The following is a 19,573-nucleotide window of genomic DNA, read 5'->3' on the forward strand; positions in this document are numbered from 1 at the left end:
CTTAATCTGATGTATTACTGCCCACCCCCCACACACACACCCAGGGTCAACTTTTCATTTCAACTATTTCCATTTCTATTTGTTTTTTTTGTTTATTTATTTATTTATACCAGAGCACTGCTCAGCTCTGGCTTATGGTGGTGCTCAGGATTGAACCTGGGACTTCCAAGCTTCAGGCATGAGAGTCTCTTGCATAAGATTATGCTATCTCTCCCGCCCCCATTTTAACTTTTTATTTCAGACAAAGTGGAGGAGGAAATATCACAGCATTGCTCTATCATACATGGAACTTCCCCCATGGTTTTCCTATGAGGTGCTAGAACTCGAATCTAGGGGCTCACACATGGAAAAGCACACACTCTACTCAGTGAGCTATCATCTGGCCACACACAACTGATAAATCTAACAATTCTTAGTCATTTTCTCATATCTGTGAGCAGGGTTTGGTGCTTCTGACTGTTGTCCCCTTTGAGAATATGCTTTTATTCAAGCCCCAGAGCATTCCACATCTCCAATTTCTTCAGTAGCCGCCCCTTCTTATTTCCCTTTATTGGTCCCACATTTTTGTGATCTCTAAATACTAGACACCTCAGTATTCAGTTCCTGAATCCCTTCTATTTTCTACTAACATTTATTCCCTTGGTGATTTCATTCATTAAAATCTGTATTTGCAACCTGGACTTTTCCCTTATTTTCAGCTGCTGTTCTGTCCCCGGCTGGATATTCAACAAGCATCATCAATATAACATGTTCAGGATCAATTTCCTGATTGCCCTGTTCCCAAACCCCTGTCAGTAAATAGTTCTTTCCAAGTTGGTAAGGTGGGAAATCTTGACAAAATCTTTGCTATCACCTTGTTTCTCTCATTCTCTTCTTCTTTTTTACTTTTGATTATATATTTATATTATTATTTTCAATTATGATAGAGAGAAACAGGGAGCAAGAGAGGGAGAGACAGACACCTGAAGCACTGCTCCCCTGCTTGCGAAGCCTCCCACCTGCAGATGTGCTCTAGAGACTTGAACTTGGTTTCCTGCACATAGCAACTTATGAACTTTACTGGTTGCACTACCGCCTGGTCCTGTGTCTCTCTGTTTCTCTTTCTACAACAAATCCCATCAATTCTGCCTTTAAAACATACCCAGAACCCTGCCACTTCTGACAACTTCCTCTACAAAACACCCCTGACTTAAGCTTGTCACCACTTCCTAACTCATCTTCCTGCTTCTACCCAGGGCTCCATACAGAACATCTCCAACACACAGCCACCTTGCTAAAATATCAGCCAGGTCATATTGCTTTTCCCTACAGTAGTTTCTGTGTCATTCACAATGAGGTGAAGTCTTTGACATGGCTACAAGCATGGTTCTACATGCTATACACAGAGCCCTGTGTTGTCTTGTCTTCCTGCCCCACCCATTGGTTCTCTGACATCACCTCCCGCTGTGCCCTGGGCCTTCTTGCTGTTTATTGAATACATCAAGTCTCTGCCTAGAGAATATTCATCTCCGGAGCCAGGCAGTGGTGCACCTGGTTAAGCACACACACTTCAGTGTGTATGGATCTGTGTTTAAGCCCCTGGTCCCCACCTGGAGGGGGAAAACTTCAGGAGTGGTGAAGTAGGGCTGCAGGTGTCTCTTAGTCTCTCTTCCTCTCTATATCCCCCTCCCCTCTCAATTTCTCTCTATATATCCAATAATAAATAAATAAAATTGTGAGCCAGGTGGTAGCACAGCAGGTTAAGTGCACATGGTACAAAGTGCAAGGACCAGCATAAGGATCCCAGTTCGAGCCCCAGGCTCCCCACCTGCAGACCTGTAGGGGTGTCAAAACATAGGCAGTGAAGCAGGTCTGTAGGTGTCTATCTTCCCCTCCTCTCTCGATTTCTCTCTGTCCTATCCAACAACAACAGCAGCAATAAAAACAATAACAAGGACAACAAAATGGAAAAATGGCCTCCAGGAGCAGTGAATTGGTAGTGCAGGCACCATGCCCCAGCAATAACCCTGGAAATAAATAAATTAAATTAACAATAAAAAATTTAAGAGGGGAGGGGAAGGGGAAGGGGCAGGAGGGGGAGAGGGTTTTTTTTTTTTTAACTTGGAGAAAATCCTATTGATGATAGATGGTCGTATAATATATATAATTAAGGACTTCCGGAGGCGGAGCTACGAGCAGCAGATCGCTTTCTCTCCTCTCCTCTCCTCTCCTCTCCGGATCAACTAGGAATACCAAAGGAGACCACCCGGACCGAAACAAGACAGGACTAGAATGACCACAGGAACCCAGTAAATCACCCGTGAGTACAAACACGCGTGGCTGGTGACAGAGAGGAGAGAGGGGTCTAAGGAGAGATTAAGTGACTGCTAACAGTTCAACAGTTTATCAGTGGAGACACCTCCTCCAGTCTGCTCCACAACAAGGGGACAGCTGAAGGGAGGAAAGGACTCCCCAGAGACTCACCAAGTGCAACTCTGAGTCTCCATTGCTACTACCCTCAGAATCTGGAGCAGCAACAGGGAGGGACACCAGGGGACAGAGATCTAGCAGGGAAACTCAGGAGAAGACCTATACCTCGGTGGCATAGCTGAGGGGCTGTGAAAGTCTCTTTGCATAACCACTGGATTATCTCTGCCACACCCTGCTTTATCTCTTGGTCAGGAGTCAGTGATTAAGCTAAGAAGCCTATTGATAGTTTAAAAGCCCTCAGGCTCCCATAGCCTACAGGGAAGAAAAAAGAAAAAAAAAAAGAGGCTTTTACACCACTGAGCTCCTACTCAGAGATTGAAAAAACTGTTAACTTCCACCACGGTAAACCCTCTAATTAAATTACTTAGACACAAGTCAATCCAGGTAATAGTGATCAATAATTTGAAAAGTACTGATAAAGGGAACTCATAACATAATATATAAAATGGTTAAAACAACAAGAAAAAATATTGGAGACTCAAACCAGGACAAGAGTCCAGCTAAAAGTCCTCCAGAGGGTGAAGCACAAAACAACGAGTTCAACATCCAAACATTAGCTAAGGAAATAATAACAGGAGTGAGTAAATAATTTGAAAAAATTGTAATCAGAAATGCAGGAACAACAAATGAGAATATGGAAGAAAATACTAATAATCTCATGGTTATTAGAGAGCTGAAAGCTGAAATCGCTGAGCTAAGAAGGCAACTAGCTGAATAAGCTAAAACAGTATCAGAGCAGGGCAACAAAATAGATGAACTCCAGAAAGCAGTAGAGGGCAGAGAGAATAGAATCTATGAGGCTGAAGACAGAATTAGCAAGATTGAGGATGAATTAGAGACAACTAAAAAAGAAGTAAGAGATCTCAAAAAGAGATTAAGAGATGCTGAAAACAACAACAGAGTCCTATGGGATGACTTCAAAAGAAACAATATACGCATTATTGGTTTACCAGAGGAAGAAAGAGAAGGAGAGGAAGAAAGCATTCTCCAGGCCATAATAGCTGAAAATTTCTCTAGTCTAGACAACACCAAAGACATAAAGATTCAAGAAGCCCAGAGGGTCCCAAACAGAATTAACCCAGACGTAAAGACACCAAGACATGTCATACTTAGAATGGAAAGGAATAAGGATAAAGAAAGGATCCTGAAGGCTGCAAGAGAAAAACAAAGAGTCACCTACAAAGGAAAACCCATAAGATTAGCAGCAGACTTCTCCATACAAACACTACAGGCCAGAAGAGAATGGCAAGATATCTATCGAGTGCTCAATGAGAAAGGCTTTCAGCCAAGAATACTATATCCTGCTAGATTGTCATTCAGACTAGATGGAAGCATCAAAACCTTCTCAGACAAGCAACAGTTGAAGGAAGCAACCATCACCAAGCCTGCCTTGAAAGAAGTTCTGAAAGGTCTCCTATAAACAACCAGACCACCACAAATAGAACATATATCAAAACACTCTAAAACTCTACAAGAATGGTGTTAAAATATCTTCAATCTTTGATATCAATAAATGTCAATGGACTGAATTCACCTATTAAAAGACAGAGAGTAGGAAGATGGATCAGAAAACACAACCCAACAATATGTTGTCTACAGGAAACTCACCTAACTCAACAAGACAAACACAGACTTAAAGTGAAAGGATGGAAAACTATCATTCAAGCCAATGGCCCACAAAAAAGGGCAGGAACAGCTATTCTCATATCTGACATGATAGACTTTAAAATAGATAAGATTAAAAAAGATAGGAATGGACACTACTTAATGCTCAGAGGATCAGTCAATCAAGAGGACTTAACAATTATTAATATCTATGCACCCAATGAGAAGCCATCTAAATACATCAAACTTCTACTGAAAGAGCTACAGCAATATATTAACAGTAACACAATCATAGTAGGGGACTTCAACACCCCACTATCTCAACTTGACAGATCATCCAGGCAGAAAATCAATAAAGACATAAGGGAGCTAAATGAAGAGATAGATAAACTAGAACTATTGGACATTTTCAGAGTCATTCATCCCAAGAAACTGGAATACACATTTTACTCAAATCCACATGGATCATTCTCAAGGATAGACCATATGTTAGGCCACAAAGACAGCATCAGCCAATTCAAGAGCACTGAAATCATCCCAAGCATCTTCTCAGACCACAGTGGAATTAAACTAACACTTAACAATCAACAAAAGATTAGAAACAGTGCCAAAATGTGGAAGCTCAACAGTACACTTCTTAACAACTTCTGGGTCAAAGAGGAAATCAAGGAAGAAATCAAAATGTTTCGAGAGTTCAATGAAAATGAAGACACAAGCTATCAAAATATTTGGGACACAGCTAAAGCAGTCCTAAGAGGGAAGTTCATAGCTATACAAGCACACATTAGGAAACAAGAAAAGGCACAAATAAACAGCCTGATTGCACATCTTAAAGACCTAGAAGAAGAACAACAAAGGAATCCTAAAGCAACCAGAAGGACAGAAATTACTAAAGTTAAGGCAGAAATAAATAACATTGAGAATAGGAAAACCATACAAAAGATCAATGAAAGTAAATGTTGGTTCTTCGAAAGAGTAAACAAAATCGACAAACCTTTAGCCAGACTCACAAAACAAAAAAAGGAGAAGACCCAAATAAATTGGATAGTAAATGAAAGAGGAGAAATCACAACAGACACTGCAGAAATTCAAGATATCATGCGAGGCTTCTATGAACAACTATATGCCACCAAGCTAGAGAACCTGGAAGAAATGAATGATTTCCTAGATACCTACCAACTTCCAAAACTAAGTAAAGAGGAAGTGGATAACATGAACAGGCCCATCACAGCTAATGAAATTGAAACAGTTATCCAAAATCTTCCCAAAAATAAAAGTCCTGGACCAGATGGTTTTACAAATGAATTCTACAAAACTTTCAAAGAAGAACTAATACCTCTACTTTTAAAAGTCTTCCAGAAGATTGAAGACACTGGAATACTTCCTGCTAGCTTCTATGAAGCCAACATCACCCTGATACCAAAAGCAGACAGGGACACAACCAAAAAAGAAAACTACAGACCAATATCTCTAATGAACATAGATGCGAAAATATTGAACAAAATTCTAGCCAACCGGATACAGCAGTATATCAAAAAGATTGTTCATCATGACCAACTGGGGTTTATCCCAGACATGCAAGGTTGGTTTAATATACGTAAATCAATCAATGTGATCCACCACATCAACAAAAGCAAGACCAAAAACCACATGGTCATATCAATAGATGCAGAGAAAGCCTTTGACAAAATACAACATCCCTTTATGATCAAAACACTACAAAAAATGGGAATAGATGGAAAATTCCTGAAGATAGTGGAGTCTATATATAGCAAACCTACAGCCAACATCATACTCAATGGTGAAAAACTGGAAGCATTTCCACTCAGATCAGGTACTAGACAGGGCTGCCCACTATCACCATTACTATTCAACATAGTGTTGGAAGTTCTTGCCATAGCAATCAGGCAGGAGCAAGGAATTAAAGGAATACAGATTGGAAGAGAAGAAGTCAAACTCTCCTTATTTGCAGATGACATGATAGTATACATGGAAAAACCTAAGGAATCTAGCAAGAAGCTTTTGGAAATCATCAGGCAATACAGTAATGTGTCAGGCTATAAAATTAACATTCAAAAGTCAGTGGCATTCCTCTATGCAAACACTAAGTTAGAAGAAATTGAAATCCAGAAATCAGTTCCTTTTTCTATAGCAACAAAAACAATAAAATATCTAGGAATAAACCTAACCAAAGAAGTGAAAGACTTGTATACTGAAAATTATGAGTCACTACTCAAAGAAATTGAAAAAGACACAAAGAAGTGGAAAGATATTCCATGCTCATGGGTTGGAAGAATTAACATCATCAAAATGAATATATTACCCAGAGCCATCTACAAATTTAATGCTATCCCCATCAAGATCCCAAGCACATTTTTTAGGAGAATAGAACAAATGCTACAAATGTTTATCTGGAACCAGAAAAGACCTAGAATTGCCAAAACAATCTTGAGAAAAAAGAACAGAACCGGAGGCATCACACTGCCAGATCTCAAACTATATTATAGGGCCATTGTCATCAAAACTGCTTGGTACTGGAACATGAACAGACACACTGACCAGTGGAATAGAATTGAGAGCCCAGAAATGAGGCCCCACACCTATGGACATCTAATCTTTGACAAAGGGGCCCAGACTATTACATGGGGAAAGCAGAGTCTCTTCAACAAATGGTGTTGGAAACAATGGGTTGAAACATGCAGAAGAATGAAGCTGAATCACTGTATTTCACCAAATACAAAAGTAAATTCCAAGTGGATCAAGGACTTGGATGTTAGACCACAAACTATCAGATACTTAGAGGAAAATATTGGAAGAACTTTTTTCCGCATACATTTTAAAGACATTTTCAATGAAACGAATCCAATTACAAGGAAGACTAAGGCAAGTATAAACCTATGGGATTACATCAAATTAAAAAGCTTCTTCACAGCAAAAGAAACCACTACCCAAATCAAGAGACCCCTCACAGAATGGGAGAAGATCTTTACATGCCATACATCAGATAAGAGTTTAATAACCAACATATATAAAGAGCTTACCAGACTCAACAACAAGACAACAAATAACCCCATCCAAAAATGGGGGGAGGAATTGGACAGAATATTCAGCACAGAAGAGATCCAAAAGGCCGAGAAACACATGAAAAAATGCTCCAAGTCTCTGATTGTCAGAGAAATGCAAATCAAGACAACAATGAGATATCACCTCACTCCTGTGAGAATGTCACACATCAGAAAAGGTAACAGCAGCAAATGCTGGAGAGGATGTGGGGTCAAAGGAACCCTCCTGCACTGCTGGTGGGAATGTCAATTGGTCCAACCTCTGTGGAGAACAGTCTGGAGAACTCTCAGAAGGCTAGAAATGGACCTACCCTATGACCCTGCAATTCCCCTCCTGGGGATATATCCTAAGGAACCCAACACATCCATCCAAAAGATCTGTGTACACATATGTTCTTGGCAGCACAATTTGTAATAGCCAAAACCTGGAAGCAACCCAGGTGTCCAACAACAGATGAGTGGCTGAGCAAGTTGTGGTATATATACACAATGGAATACTACTCAGCTGTAAAAAATGGTGACTTCACCGTTTTCAGCCGATCTTGGATGGACCTTGAAAAAATCATGTTGAGTGAAATAAGTCAGAAACAGAAGGATGAATATGGGATGATCTCACTCTCAGGCCGAAGTTGAAAAACAAGATTAGAAAAGAAAACACAAGTCGAACCTAAAATGGAATTGGAGTATTACACCAAAGTAAAAGACTCTGTGGGGAGAATACAGGTCCATGAAAAATGATGAATGAAATAGTGGGGGTTGTATTGCTAAATGGGAATCTGGGGAATGTTATGCATGTAAAAAAAAAAAAAAAAAAAAAGGAAGAAGAAGTAGACACGCAAAGCAGAAATTGACTGAGTTTGGAGTATGGCACCAAAGTAAGAAAGCAGAAGTATACTAGAGTTTGCAGTGAGTACCTCCCTAATACTTCCTCTCCACTTTTCCAAGCTTTGGGTCCAAGATTGCTCAACAATTTGTTTGGCTTTGTATGTTAACTCTCTTTTCAGTCACCAGGTTCCAGGTGTCATCAGGATGCCAGCCAGACTTCCCTGGATTGAAGACACCACCAATGTGTCCTGGAGCTCAGCTTCCCCAGAGACCCATCCTACTAGGGAAAGAGAGAGGCAGACTGGGAGTGTGGACTGACCAGTCAACACCCATGTTCAGCGAGGAAGCAATTACAGAAGCCAGACCTTCTACCTTCTGCAACCCTCAATGACCCTGGGTCCATGCTCCCAGAGGGATAGAGAATGGGAAAGCTATCGGGGGAGGGGGTGGGATATGGAGATTGGGCAGTGGGAATTGTGTGGAGTTGTACCCCTCCTACCCTATGGTTTTGTTAATTAATCCTTTCTTAAATAAAAATAAATAAATAAATAAATAAATAATTAAAAAAAAAAAAGAAAGCATTCTCCAGGCCATAATAGCTGAAAATTTCTCTAGTCTAGACAACACCAAAGACATAAAGATTCAAGAAGCCCAGAGGGTCCCAAACAGAATTAACCCAGACCTAAAGACACCAAGACATGTCATACTTAGAATGGAAAGGAATAAGGATAAAGAAAGGATCCTGAAGGCTGCAAGAGAAAAACAAAGAGTCACCTACAAAGGAAAACCCATAAGATTAGCAGCAGACTTCTCCATACAAACACTACAGGCCAGAAGAGAATGGCAAGATATCTATCGAGTGCTCAATGAGAAAGGCTTTCAGCCAAGAATACTATATCCTGCTAGACTGTCATTCAGACTAGATGGAAGCATCAAAACCTTCTCAGACAAGCAACAGTTGAAGGAAGCAACCATCACCAAGCCTGCCCTGAAAGAAGTTCTGAAAGGTCTCCTATAAACAACCAGACCACCACAAATAGAACATATATCAAAACACTCTAAAACTCTACAAGAATGGTGTTAAAATATCTTCAATCTTTGCTATCAATAAATGTCAATGGCCTGAATTCACCTATTAAAAGACACAGAGTAGGAAGATGGATCAGAAAACACAACCCAACAATATGTTGTCTACAGGAAACTCACCTAACTCAACAAGACAAACACAGACTTAAAGTGAAAGGATGGAAAAATATCATACAAGCCAATGGCCCACAAAAAAGGGCAGGAACAGCTATTCTCATATCTGACATGATAGACTTTAAAATAGATAAGATTAAAAAAGATAGGAATGGACACTACTTAATGCTCAGAGGATCAGTCAATCAAGAGGACTTAACAATTATTAATATCTATGCACCCAATGAGAAGCCATCTAAATACATCAAACTTCTACTGAAAGAGCTACAGCAATATATTAACAGTAACACAATCATAGTAGGGGACTTCAACACCCCACTATCTCAACTTGACAGATCATCCAGGAAGAAAATCAGTAAAGACATAAGGGAGCTAAATGAAGAGATAGATAAACTAGAACTATTGGACATTTTCAGAGTCATTCGTCCCAAGAAACTGGAATACACATTTTACTCAAATCTACATGGATCATTCTCAAGGATAGACCATATGTTAGGCCACAAAGACAGCATCAGCCAATTCAAGAGCACTGAAATCATCCCAAGCATCTTCTCAGACCACAGTGGAATTAAACTAACACTTAACAATCAACAAAAGATTAGAAACAGTGCCAAAATGTGGAAGCTCAACAGTACACTTCTTAACAACTTCTGGGTCAAAGAGGAAATCAAGGAAGAAATCAAAATGTTTCGAGAGTTCAATGAAAATGAAGACACAAGCTATCAAAATATTTGGGACACAGCTAAAGCAGTCCTAAGAGGGAAGTTCATAGCTATACAAGCACACATTAGGAAACAAGAAAAGGCACAAATAAACAGCCTGATTGCACATCTTAAAGACCTAGAAGAAGAACAACAAAGGAATCCTAAAGCAACCAGAAGGACAGAAATCACTAAAGTTAGGGCAGAAATAAATAACATTGAGAATAGGAAAACCATACAAAAGATCAATGAAAGTAAATGATGGTTCTTCGAAAGAGTAAACAAAAACGACAAACCTTTAGCCAGACTCACAAAACAAAAAAGGGAGAAGACCCAAATAAATTGGATAGTAAATGAAAGAGGAGAAATCACAACAGACACTGCAGAAATTCAACATATCATGCGAGGCTTCTATGAACAACTATATGCCACCAAGCTAGAGAACCTGGAAGAAATGAATGATTTCCTAGATATCTACCAACTTCCAAAACTAAGTAAAGAGGAAGTAGATAACATGAACAGGCCCATCACAGCTAATGAAATTGAAACAGTTATCAAAAATCTTCCCAAAAATAAAAGTCCTGGACCAGATGGTTTTACAAATGAATTCTACAAAACTTTCAAAGAAGAACTAATACCTCTACTTTTAAAAGTCTTCCAGAAGATTGAAGACACTGGAATACTCCCTGCCAGCTTCTATGAAGCCAACATCACCCTGATACCAAAAGCAGACAGGGACACAAGCAAAAAAGAAAACTACAGACCAGTATTTCTGATGAACATAGATGCGAAAATACTGAACAAAATTCTAGCCAACTGGATACAGCAGTATATAAAAAATATTGTTCATCATGACCAAGTGGGGTTTATCCCAGGCATGCAAGGTTGTTTTAATATACGTAAATCAATCAATGTGATCCACCACATCAACAAAAGCAAGACCAAAAACCACATGGTCATATCAATAGATGCAGAGAAAGCCTTTGACAAAATACAACATCCCTTTATGATCAAAACACTACAAAAAATAGGAACAGATGGAAAATTCCTGAAGATAGTGGAGTCTATATATAGCAAACCTATAGCCAACATCATACTCAATAGTGAAAAACTGGAAGCATTTCCCCTCAAATCAGGTACTAGACAGGGCTGCCCACTATCACCATTACTATTCAACATAGTGTTGGAAGTTGTTGCCATAGCAATCATGCAGGAGCAAGGAATTAAAGGCATCCAGATTGGAAGAGAAGAAGTCAAACTCTCCTTATTTGCAGATGACATAATAGTATACATGGAAAAACCTAAGGAATCCAGCAAGAAGCTTTTGGAAATCATCAGGCAATACAGTAAGGTGTCAGGCTATAAAATTAACATTCAAAAGTCAGTGGCATTCCTCTATGCAAACACTAAGTTAGAAGAAATTGAAATCCAGAAATCAGTTCCTTTTTCAATAGCAACAAAAACAATAAAATATCTAGGAGTAAACCTAACCAAAGAAGTGAAAGACTTGTATACTGAAAATTATGAGTCACTACTCAAAGAAACTGAAAAAGACACAAAGAAGTGGAAAGATATTCCATGTTCATGGGTTGGAAGAATTAACATCATCAAAATGAATATATTACCCAGAGCCATCTACAAATTTAATGCTATCCCCATCAAGATCCCAAGCACATTTTTTAGGAGAATAGAACAAATGCTACAAATGTTTATCTGGAACCAGAAAAGACCTAGAATTGCCAAAACAATCTTGAGATAAAAGAACAGAACCGGAGGCATCACACTCCCAGATCTCAAACTGTATTATAGGGCCACTGTCATCAAAACTGCTTGGTACTGGAACATGAACAGACACACTGACCAGTGGAATAGAATTGAGAGCCCAGAAGTGAGGTCCCACACCTATGGACATCTAATCTTTGACAAAGGGGCCCAGACTATTACATGGGGAAAGCAGAGTCTCTTCAACAAATGGTGTTGGAAACAATTGGTTGAAATATGCAGAAGAATGAAACTGAATCACTGTATTTCACCAAATACAAAAGTAAATTCCAAGTAGATCAAGGACTTGGATGTTAGACCACAAACTATCAGATACTTAGAGGAAAATATTGGAAGAACTTTTTTCCGCATACATTTTAAAGACATTTTCAATTAAACGAATCCAATTACAAGGAAGACTAAGGCAAGTATAAACCTATGGGACTACATCAAATTAAAAAGGTTCTTCACAGCAAAAGAAACCACTACCCAAACCAAGAGACCCCTCACAGAATGGGAGAAGATCTTTACATGCCATACATCAGATAAGAGTTTAATAACCAACATATATAAAGAGCTTGCCAGATTCAACAACAAGACAACAAATAACCCCATCCAAAAATGGGGGGAGGACTTGGACAGAATATTCACCACAGAAGAGATCCAAAAGGCTGAGAAACACATGAAAAAATGCTCCAAGTCTCTGATTGTCAGAGAAATGCAAATCAAGACAACAATGAGATATCACCTCACTCCTGTGAGAATGTCACACATCAGAAAAGGTAACAGCAGCAAATGCTGGAGAGGATGTGGGGTCAAAGGAACCCTCCTGCACTGCTGGTGGGAATGTCAATTGGTCCAACCTCTGTGGAGAACAGTCTGGAGAACTCTCAGAAGGCTAGAAATGGACCTACCCTATGACCCTGCAATTCCCCTCCTGGGGATATATCCTAAGGAACCCAACACATCCATCCAAAAGATCTGTGTACACATATGTTCTTGGCAGCACAATTTGTAATAGCCAAAACCTGGAAGCAACCCAGGTGTCCAACAACAGATGAGTGGCTGAGCAAGTTGTGGTTTATATACACAATGGAATACTACTCAGCTATAAAAAATGGTGACTTCACCGTTTTCAGCCGATCTTGGATGAACCTTGAAAAATTCATGTTCAGTGAAACAAGTCAGAAACAGAAGGATAAATATGGGATGATCTTACTCTCAGGCAGAAGTTGAAAAACAAGATCAGAAAAAAAAAAAAAAAAAAACACAAGTAGAACCTGAACTAGAATTGGCGTATCGCACCAAAGTAAAAGACTCTGGGGTTGGAGTGGGTGGGTGGGGAGAATACAGGTCCAAGAAGGATGACAGAGGACCTAGTGGGGGTTGTATTGTTATATGGGAAACTGGGGAATGTTATGCATGTACAAACTATTGTATTTACTGTTTAATGTAAAACATTAATTCCCCAATAAAGAAATTTTAAAAAATTAAAAATTAAAAAAAAGAGAGCGAGAACATTTTTTTCCCCAGATTCACACAGACTTGCTCTTAGTTCCTTCCAGTCATGAGTCAAATGTCACCTTTTCAGCAAAATCTGCCTTATATACTCTAAAATTTCAATAGTGCTTCCTGGATACTTTCTAATCTTCCGTGATGAGGTTCTTTTTCTCTTTAGTCATTCATCACCATCTAACGTGCTACACATTTTATTCATTTAGTTTATATCTCTCTTCCTTGCCAGACTATGAACACACACCTTTTTGTCTACTGTGGCCACTGCTTAATCCACAGCATGTTGAAGGCAGTAGAGATTAAAAATTATTCTTATTTATTTATTTATTTTTTATTATTTTCCCTTTTGTTGCCCTTGTTGTTTTTTTTGTTGTAGTTATTATTGTTGTTATTGTTGTTACTAATGTCATTATTGTTGGATAAGACAGAAAGAAATGGAGAGTGGAGGGGAAGACAGAGGGGGAGAGAAAGATAGATACCTGCAGACCTGCTTCACCACCTGTGAAGCGACTCCCCTGCAGGTGGTGAGCTGGGGGCTGGAACTGGGATCCTTACACTGATCCTTGCACTTTGCATCAGGTGCACTTAACCAGCTTTGCTACCGCCTGACCCCCCAAAATTTATTCTTTTAATGATTAAGAAACATTCCTAATTGAACAGAGTATGGGCAACAGGCGTTCTCAAAGTGGCTGGTAGGGAAGTCAAATGATATCATCTCTGCTGTGATTTGCAGTGACCATCCAACCTACAAATGCATGTGACCTTTGACCCAGTAACTCTTGCTTCTAGTAATGGACTTCGTATAAATTCGCATATATGCAAAATGACATATAGACAAAGCAATTTGCTGCAGCATATGTTATCTTCCCACAAAGAATGCAAACAGTCACAATGTACAGCAATAGCAGTCTACTTAAACAATGCCCAGATGAGTTACTCAATATTTTACAAAGGAAAAAAAAAAAGTAAGGAGATTTCTTATATCTTTATACAACTTCCTGGAATAAGATAAAATTTTTAGAGAAAAAGAATGATGAAATGTTTATTATGGGGGCCAGGCAGTGGCACACCTGGTTAAGAGCATACACTACAGTGCACAAGGACCCAGGTTCACGCCCTTGTCCCCACTTGCAGGGGGAAAGCTTTGCGAGTGGTTAAGTTGAGCTGCAGCTGTCTTTCTGTCTCTCTCCCTCTCTATTAATTTCTCTGTCTCTACCCAATAATAAATAAAAGTTTAAAAAGAATTAAAAAGTTTACTATGCCACCACTTTTATAAAACAGAGAGGAAAGAGGGGGTGAGAGAGAGAGGGAGAAGGAGAAGAAGAGCTGCAAAGGACTAGATTTCTATACTCGCTTGTTTATGCCTAGAAAGTTCCCTAAGACAATGGGAATAGTGACTATATATTCAGAGGCAGTGGACGGGTGGGAGGCAGAGGTGGGGTGTTTCTCAATCAGTCCTTCTAAATATCTTGAAGTTTTGCTCTTGTAAATATTTTATGTACTAAAAGAAGAATAAAGAAGGGTTGGGGTCAGAGAGCTAGCATAGCAGTAGCACATAGGATTTGCATGCAAGAGATTTGATCTCCAGCACCACCAACAGCCAGAGCCAAGTAGTGCTCTGGTCAAGAAAAAGAAGAAAGGAAAGGGAAGGGAAAGGAAGGGATGGGAAGGAGGAGGAGGAGAGTGTAAGGTTTATGCTGCAATAAGAAATGACCTCTAAGATAGATCATAAGGTGCAAAAGTAGGCTATAAAGTAGGCTAAAAGTACAGCAGACCTACTTTTCATTTACTCTTTCATACCATTAGAATTTTATACCTTAAATATGCATTTCCTAGTCAAAAAGAAAGAAAATGATTTCAAAATCAGGATGGAAAAACGCATTTCCTAGACATCCCCTGGACAATCCTATGACTGAAACCTGCCCAGCATTTGCCCGGGTTACAAAAGAAAGAAAGGAAGAAAGAAACATTCAGAATGTTCCAGTCTACAGCACAAGAGAGAGCAGGGGACTAGCCTCTGCTTTCCCTGCCAGGCCCATGTCAGCTCCTCCCCCCTGCAGCCTCTCCTGGGTGCTATCCTCCTCCTCCCTCCCTTGCCTTCCCAGGGCCCTTCAGCCAGGGAGCAGAGCCCCCAAACCACTGCCAACTGAGGCTTCACATGGATCTGGCTGGTGATTCCTTGGTACCTGGTAGTTTCTCTCTGTTCAGAGCCATTGGCAGGGGAGTAGGGGACGTTCTACTGTGCTCTGTGGCACAATCCAGACCACCCTGGCCTTGCAGTGCCCAGGCCCTCACCTCCCAGCCAGTACCTGTCAATAATGACTGGGTCTGAGGGTGTCTCATTCCGGTTGCCACAGCTCTTCCGGTCACAGCATCGGCTGAAAGAAAGATGAGGAGGGAGGGAAAAGAGGGAGAGAAGGACAGGAAGATTATAGTGTGTGTGTGTGTGTGTGTGTGTGTGTGTGTGTGTGTGTGTGTGTGTGTGTGTGTGTGTGTGGTGTCATTCCAGGGTGAGGGTGCTGATGTCTTGTCTCTGGGTGAGGGATCCCCGGGGGAGAGGGTTTCACTCTGGGGTAGGAGTAGGGGGCTAGGTGAGAAAGGTAGTGAGGGCCCTACACAGGGACTGACACAAAGAGCTACAGGGAGTTACAGAAGCTAGCTCTGGGATAAGGCTGGCCAGGGTGCTCATGTTCCAAAAGCAGTTTGTTCCAGAAAGGTTCAGGAAAAGACAGGGTTCTTTTTGGCCACTGCAGCCTCTCTCTCTCTCTCTCTCTCTCTCTCTCTCTCTCTCCTTGGCATATGTGTAACGGAGTTCACATAGTAAGCATACAACTCATGAGTGATCACAAAGTGAATGACCCTATGGCCAGTGCCCTGGTAGCCTCCTGCTCAGCTCTGGCTAATAGTGGTGCAGGGGATTGAACCAGGCATGAGAGTCATTTTACACAACCATTATGCTATGTGCCCACCACCCCAAAGGTCTAGTCTTGATCAGAATTTTTAGCATGACTTGCTTTACTATGCACAAAGTACTATGTGGCTGGCAGCTCCTGGGAAACCTTGCCCAGAATGGCTACCTTAGGGCTGATGGGGGGGGGGGCAGAGCTGTGTGTGCCCACTCTTCTCACCAAGGGCAGTTACTGAGGTTCATGTGAGGTAGCAAAGTTTCCTCCCTCCAGCTTCTGAACTCATCTTGGAGGCCAGGCCCTGCCCCCACCCCCAGCCAGCCCTCCCTTGAGCTTTATTAGTTGAGCTTCCCAGTAGCGGCAGGAGGCCTCTCTTACAAAAACACTTGGAGAAGCCACATAAACAGGCCAAGCTAATGGGGCCTCAAGGACCCTCTCCTTTGCCAGCGCTGTGCCCAGGGGCCCCCTCCTCCCTCCTGCCTCCCACCACTAGGCTTCCCCTGGGAGCAACAGGGAGGGCGGTAGCGGCAGCCTGAGGGGCAGGGAGTATAGCAGTTCTTGGCAACATATGGGTCATGCAGTCAAGTGGGAGTGACCCAGCCCCTCTCACCTGCACATGATCTCGTGGGTGAGCAGCACTCGGCACATTTCGGGGTTCTTGTCCTGCCCCTCATAGATGATGGCCTGGGGGAGGGGAAGGAGGCTCCTCTCAAGTCCTGGTATCAGGGAAGAGATGGGCATCTGCGAGCCCAGGCTGAAGGAATGCTCCACCCCAGGGAAGATCAGTCCATCCAGCCCACTCTGGGGTACCCAGGATGTAGAGCAGGTGCCCCGAATGACTAGGAGCCTGGGTCCCCAAAAAGGAGTGCCAGGGGGAGGAAGAGTGACAAGAAGTCTGTAGACTCTGCCACAGGCAGCTCTGCTTAGGGCCCGGGAGCTCCCTGGACTGCCTAGAACCACAAGGTCGGGCTGCTCCAGTCCCTGCTATCCTCACACTCCTGGTGGCCCTCTGCCTCCTGCTCACAAGCATTGTCACAAGCACTATACTTCTCTGCCAGCTAGTCTGCCTCTTCCTCCTGCCCTCACACCTGCCCAGTCAGGGCCCTGAGGAAGGGGGCAGGGCTTCAACATTATAGGACCCCCCCACACACACACACCACACATACACAGCCTGTCTGCCTCCCTCCTCTTGTATCATATTCTCTCTCTGTCTCTCTCTCTCTGGCTTTCCTTGAACCCCTTCCATACCTGTACTCCAACAATCCCACTGCCTGGTCTGCCTCCATGAAAACAGCAACCGGGAGTCTGGCAGCAGTGCAGCGGGTTAAGCGCATGTGGCGCAAGGACCAGCATAAGGATCCCAGTTCGAGCCCCCAGCTCCCCACCTGCAGGGGAGTCGCTTCACAGGTGGTGAAGCAGGTCTGCAGGTGTCTATCTCTCCCCCTCTCTGTCTTCCCCATCTCTCTCCATTTCTCTCTGTCCTATCCAACAACGATGACATCAATAACAACAACAATAAAACAAGGGCAACAAAAGGGAATAAATAAATAAATATTTTTTAAAAAAGAAAACAGCAACCAACCCCAAAAGAGTTTCTTTGTACAAAGAAACTCTTCCTTCTCTGACCCTAGTACTGGGAAGAGGCTGCCAAAAGCCCTGCCCATGTGTAGAGGCGGGAGTCTCTGCCATGTGGTCTGGGTCTACAGATCATACCATTTGACACAGGCCCTCCTTACTATCATGCACCACATCTGTGAAAAGTCCTGGACTTGGAGTGAAGTCTTCACAGAATCTGTGAGGGCTCATTCACATGTCAGTTGCTCTGGAGCTCCTAACACTGGACTTCAAAGATCCTTCCTGTGCAGTGGATGCTTCAGGCCCCTCCACTAAACCACAGCACCCAACACCTAGAGCTCAGCACCCAACCACAGCTGCTTTGCCTAAAAATGTGTGGGAGTTCTCACTCTCCCCGTAGGAGTGGTGTCCAGTCAGGGACTGGCAGACAGAGGCAGCAGAATCTGGGCCCCCTGGCCTCCAGGCCTGGGATGGAAATGTGGGGTACATCGGATGGCATTCCTTCTCCAGGGCTCCGAGGACCAGGCTGAGGCGAGGCATCAGCTGAGACCTCATCTTGGCTGAGCATCCCCCATCCTGTTCCTTCCATCCCATTCTCCTGAGAGCCTCCTTTCCATCCCCTAGTAAACCATTTACACCTGGATCTCCAGCAGGTCACACAGCTGGAGTCTCTGCACAAACTGCCCCTTTCTCTCCTGGTCTAGGAGGCAAAAACTGTACATGCCCATACTGTCAGTCACCTGGGTAGGCATGGAGATGGCGGGTGGGGATGCCACAGGGGCAGAAGCGTAGGGGTGGGGTTCTCCATGCTGGCTCACCTGCTTGGACATGGAGTCTATGAGGCGCACGTAGAGGTCCTGCTCTGTCCGAAGGCCTATGTGGGGGAAGGTGGACAATGTCTGCCATGGGTCAGGGGAGGGCGGAGCACCTGCACCTGTTGACTGGACGAGCTTCACACCCTCCTCTCCTGGAGCCAGGGCCACTGTATGTGGTGGGGTTGGAGATCCCCAGTGGGCAGTGGGTGTCACTCACCGTTGTTATACACCAGCCGGAGGCGGTAGTGAATCCCGTTGTTTGTCTTCTCAGCCCCAGGCTCCTGCAGAGACAGGGTGATGCAGGAGGCTTGGTGCTCCCAAGGACTCCAGCCTCCCTCCCTCCCTCCCTGCATGCTTGGAGGAACCCTGCCATCCAGAGGACTCATCTGTCACAGTGGGAGTGGGGTCTCTGAAGCTCTCCCCACCCAGCCCTACCCTGTGCTCTATTCCTCTGAGCCCAGGCGCTGCTCACTCACTCGGTCCTTCTCCACAAAGTCGATGAAGGCTGTGCGCTCCACCTCCACAGGCTGCCCCTGCCGGTCATACATGGCCAGAACGAAGTGGAAGAAATTGGATTTCCTGAGGTTGGAGGGGGGCTGCTTCTCGAAATGTGCTCTTGCCAGTCCCACGCCACTGTGAAAGGAAAGCAGCTGGAGGCCACTGAAAGTATCCTCTGAGGGAAAGGCCCAGTGTCCTCTGACCAGGGAGTGTGGACAAGAAATCAGGTGGGATTGGCTCTTTTCATCCTTGCTAGGTTCGTGTCGATTTTGGACTGGACTCTCAGCCCTGAGGCCACTTCTCAGACCTGCTCCCTGGGGAATAAGCCATGTAGCCGGTGCCTGCAGTCAGGCAGACCTGTCGGGTCCCTCCCAGGCCGCCTCACAGACTCCTACTTTGAAAAGTTGATCTCCAAGACCATATGTCCACACAACCTACTCACTCTCTTACTGATCAAAGGTGCCTATGACTGCCCTTTAGGGCATCAAGGGGTCAGCTGGAGATAATACAACAAACACCCTGCTCTGCCCCAGTCCCAGGCATTGCCTGGGAGATGATGCAGTTGCTTGTCCTGTCATTTGTCTGAAGTCCAAACTCTCAGGAACAACACAAGAGTTTGGAGCCAGCAAGCAGTCTGCCCA

General features: G+C 43.0%; 1 protein-coding gene across 10 annotated transcripts in view; it reads right to left on the reverse strand.

Moving 5' to 3' along the window:
- LOC103128636 (EBF family member 4) overlaps positions 1-19,090 on the reverse strand; it is a 65,962-nt gene extending 46,872 nt beyond the window's left edge. For 8 of the 10 annotated variants that reach the window (XR_009548151.1, XR_009548152.1, XM_060184816.1 and 5 more), the window contains exons 1-5: positions 18,911-19,066; positions 18,652-18,715; positions 18,438-18,493; positions 16,655-16,728; positions 15,448-15,516 (exon numbers count right to left, since the gene is read on the reverse strand). Coding sequence is in view for 8 of the 10 variants with exons in the window: in XM_060184816.1 (XP_060040799.1) it covers positions 15,448-15,516; positions 16,655-16,728; positions 18,438-18,493; positions 18,652-18,715; positions 18,911-18,982 (335 nt within the window). In the remaining 2 variants the exon portion in view is untranslated. Of the gene's footprint in view, positions 1-15,447; positions 15,517-16,654; positions 16,729-18,437; positions 18,494-18,651; positions 18,716-18,910 lie in introns of all 10 variants that reach the window. The other 2 variants (XM_060184818.1, XM_060184814.1) reach the window with 2 other exon arrangements.
- Positions 19,091-19,573: the final 483 nt, after the last annotated feature.

Source organism: Erinaceus europaeus, unplaced genomic scaffold, assembly GCF_950295315.1.
Source record: "Erinaceus europaeus unplaced genomic scaffold, mEriEur2.1 scaffold_632, whole genome shotgun sequence".
Taxonomy (NCBI): Eukaryota; Metazoa; Chordata; class Mammalia; order Eulipotyphla; family Erinaceidae; genus Erinaceus; species Erinaceus europaeus.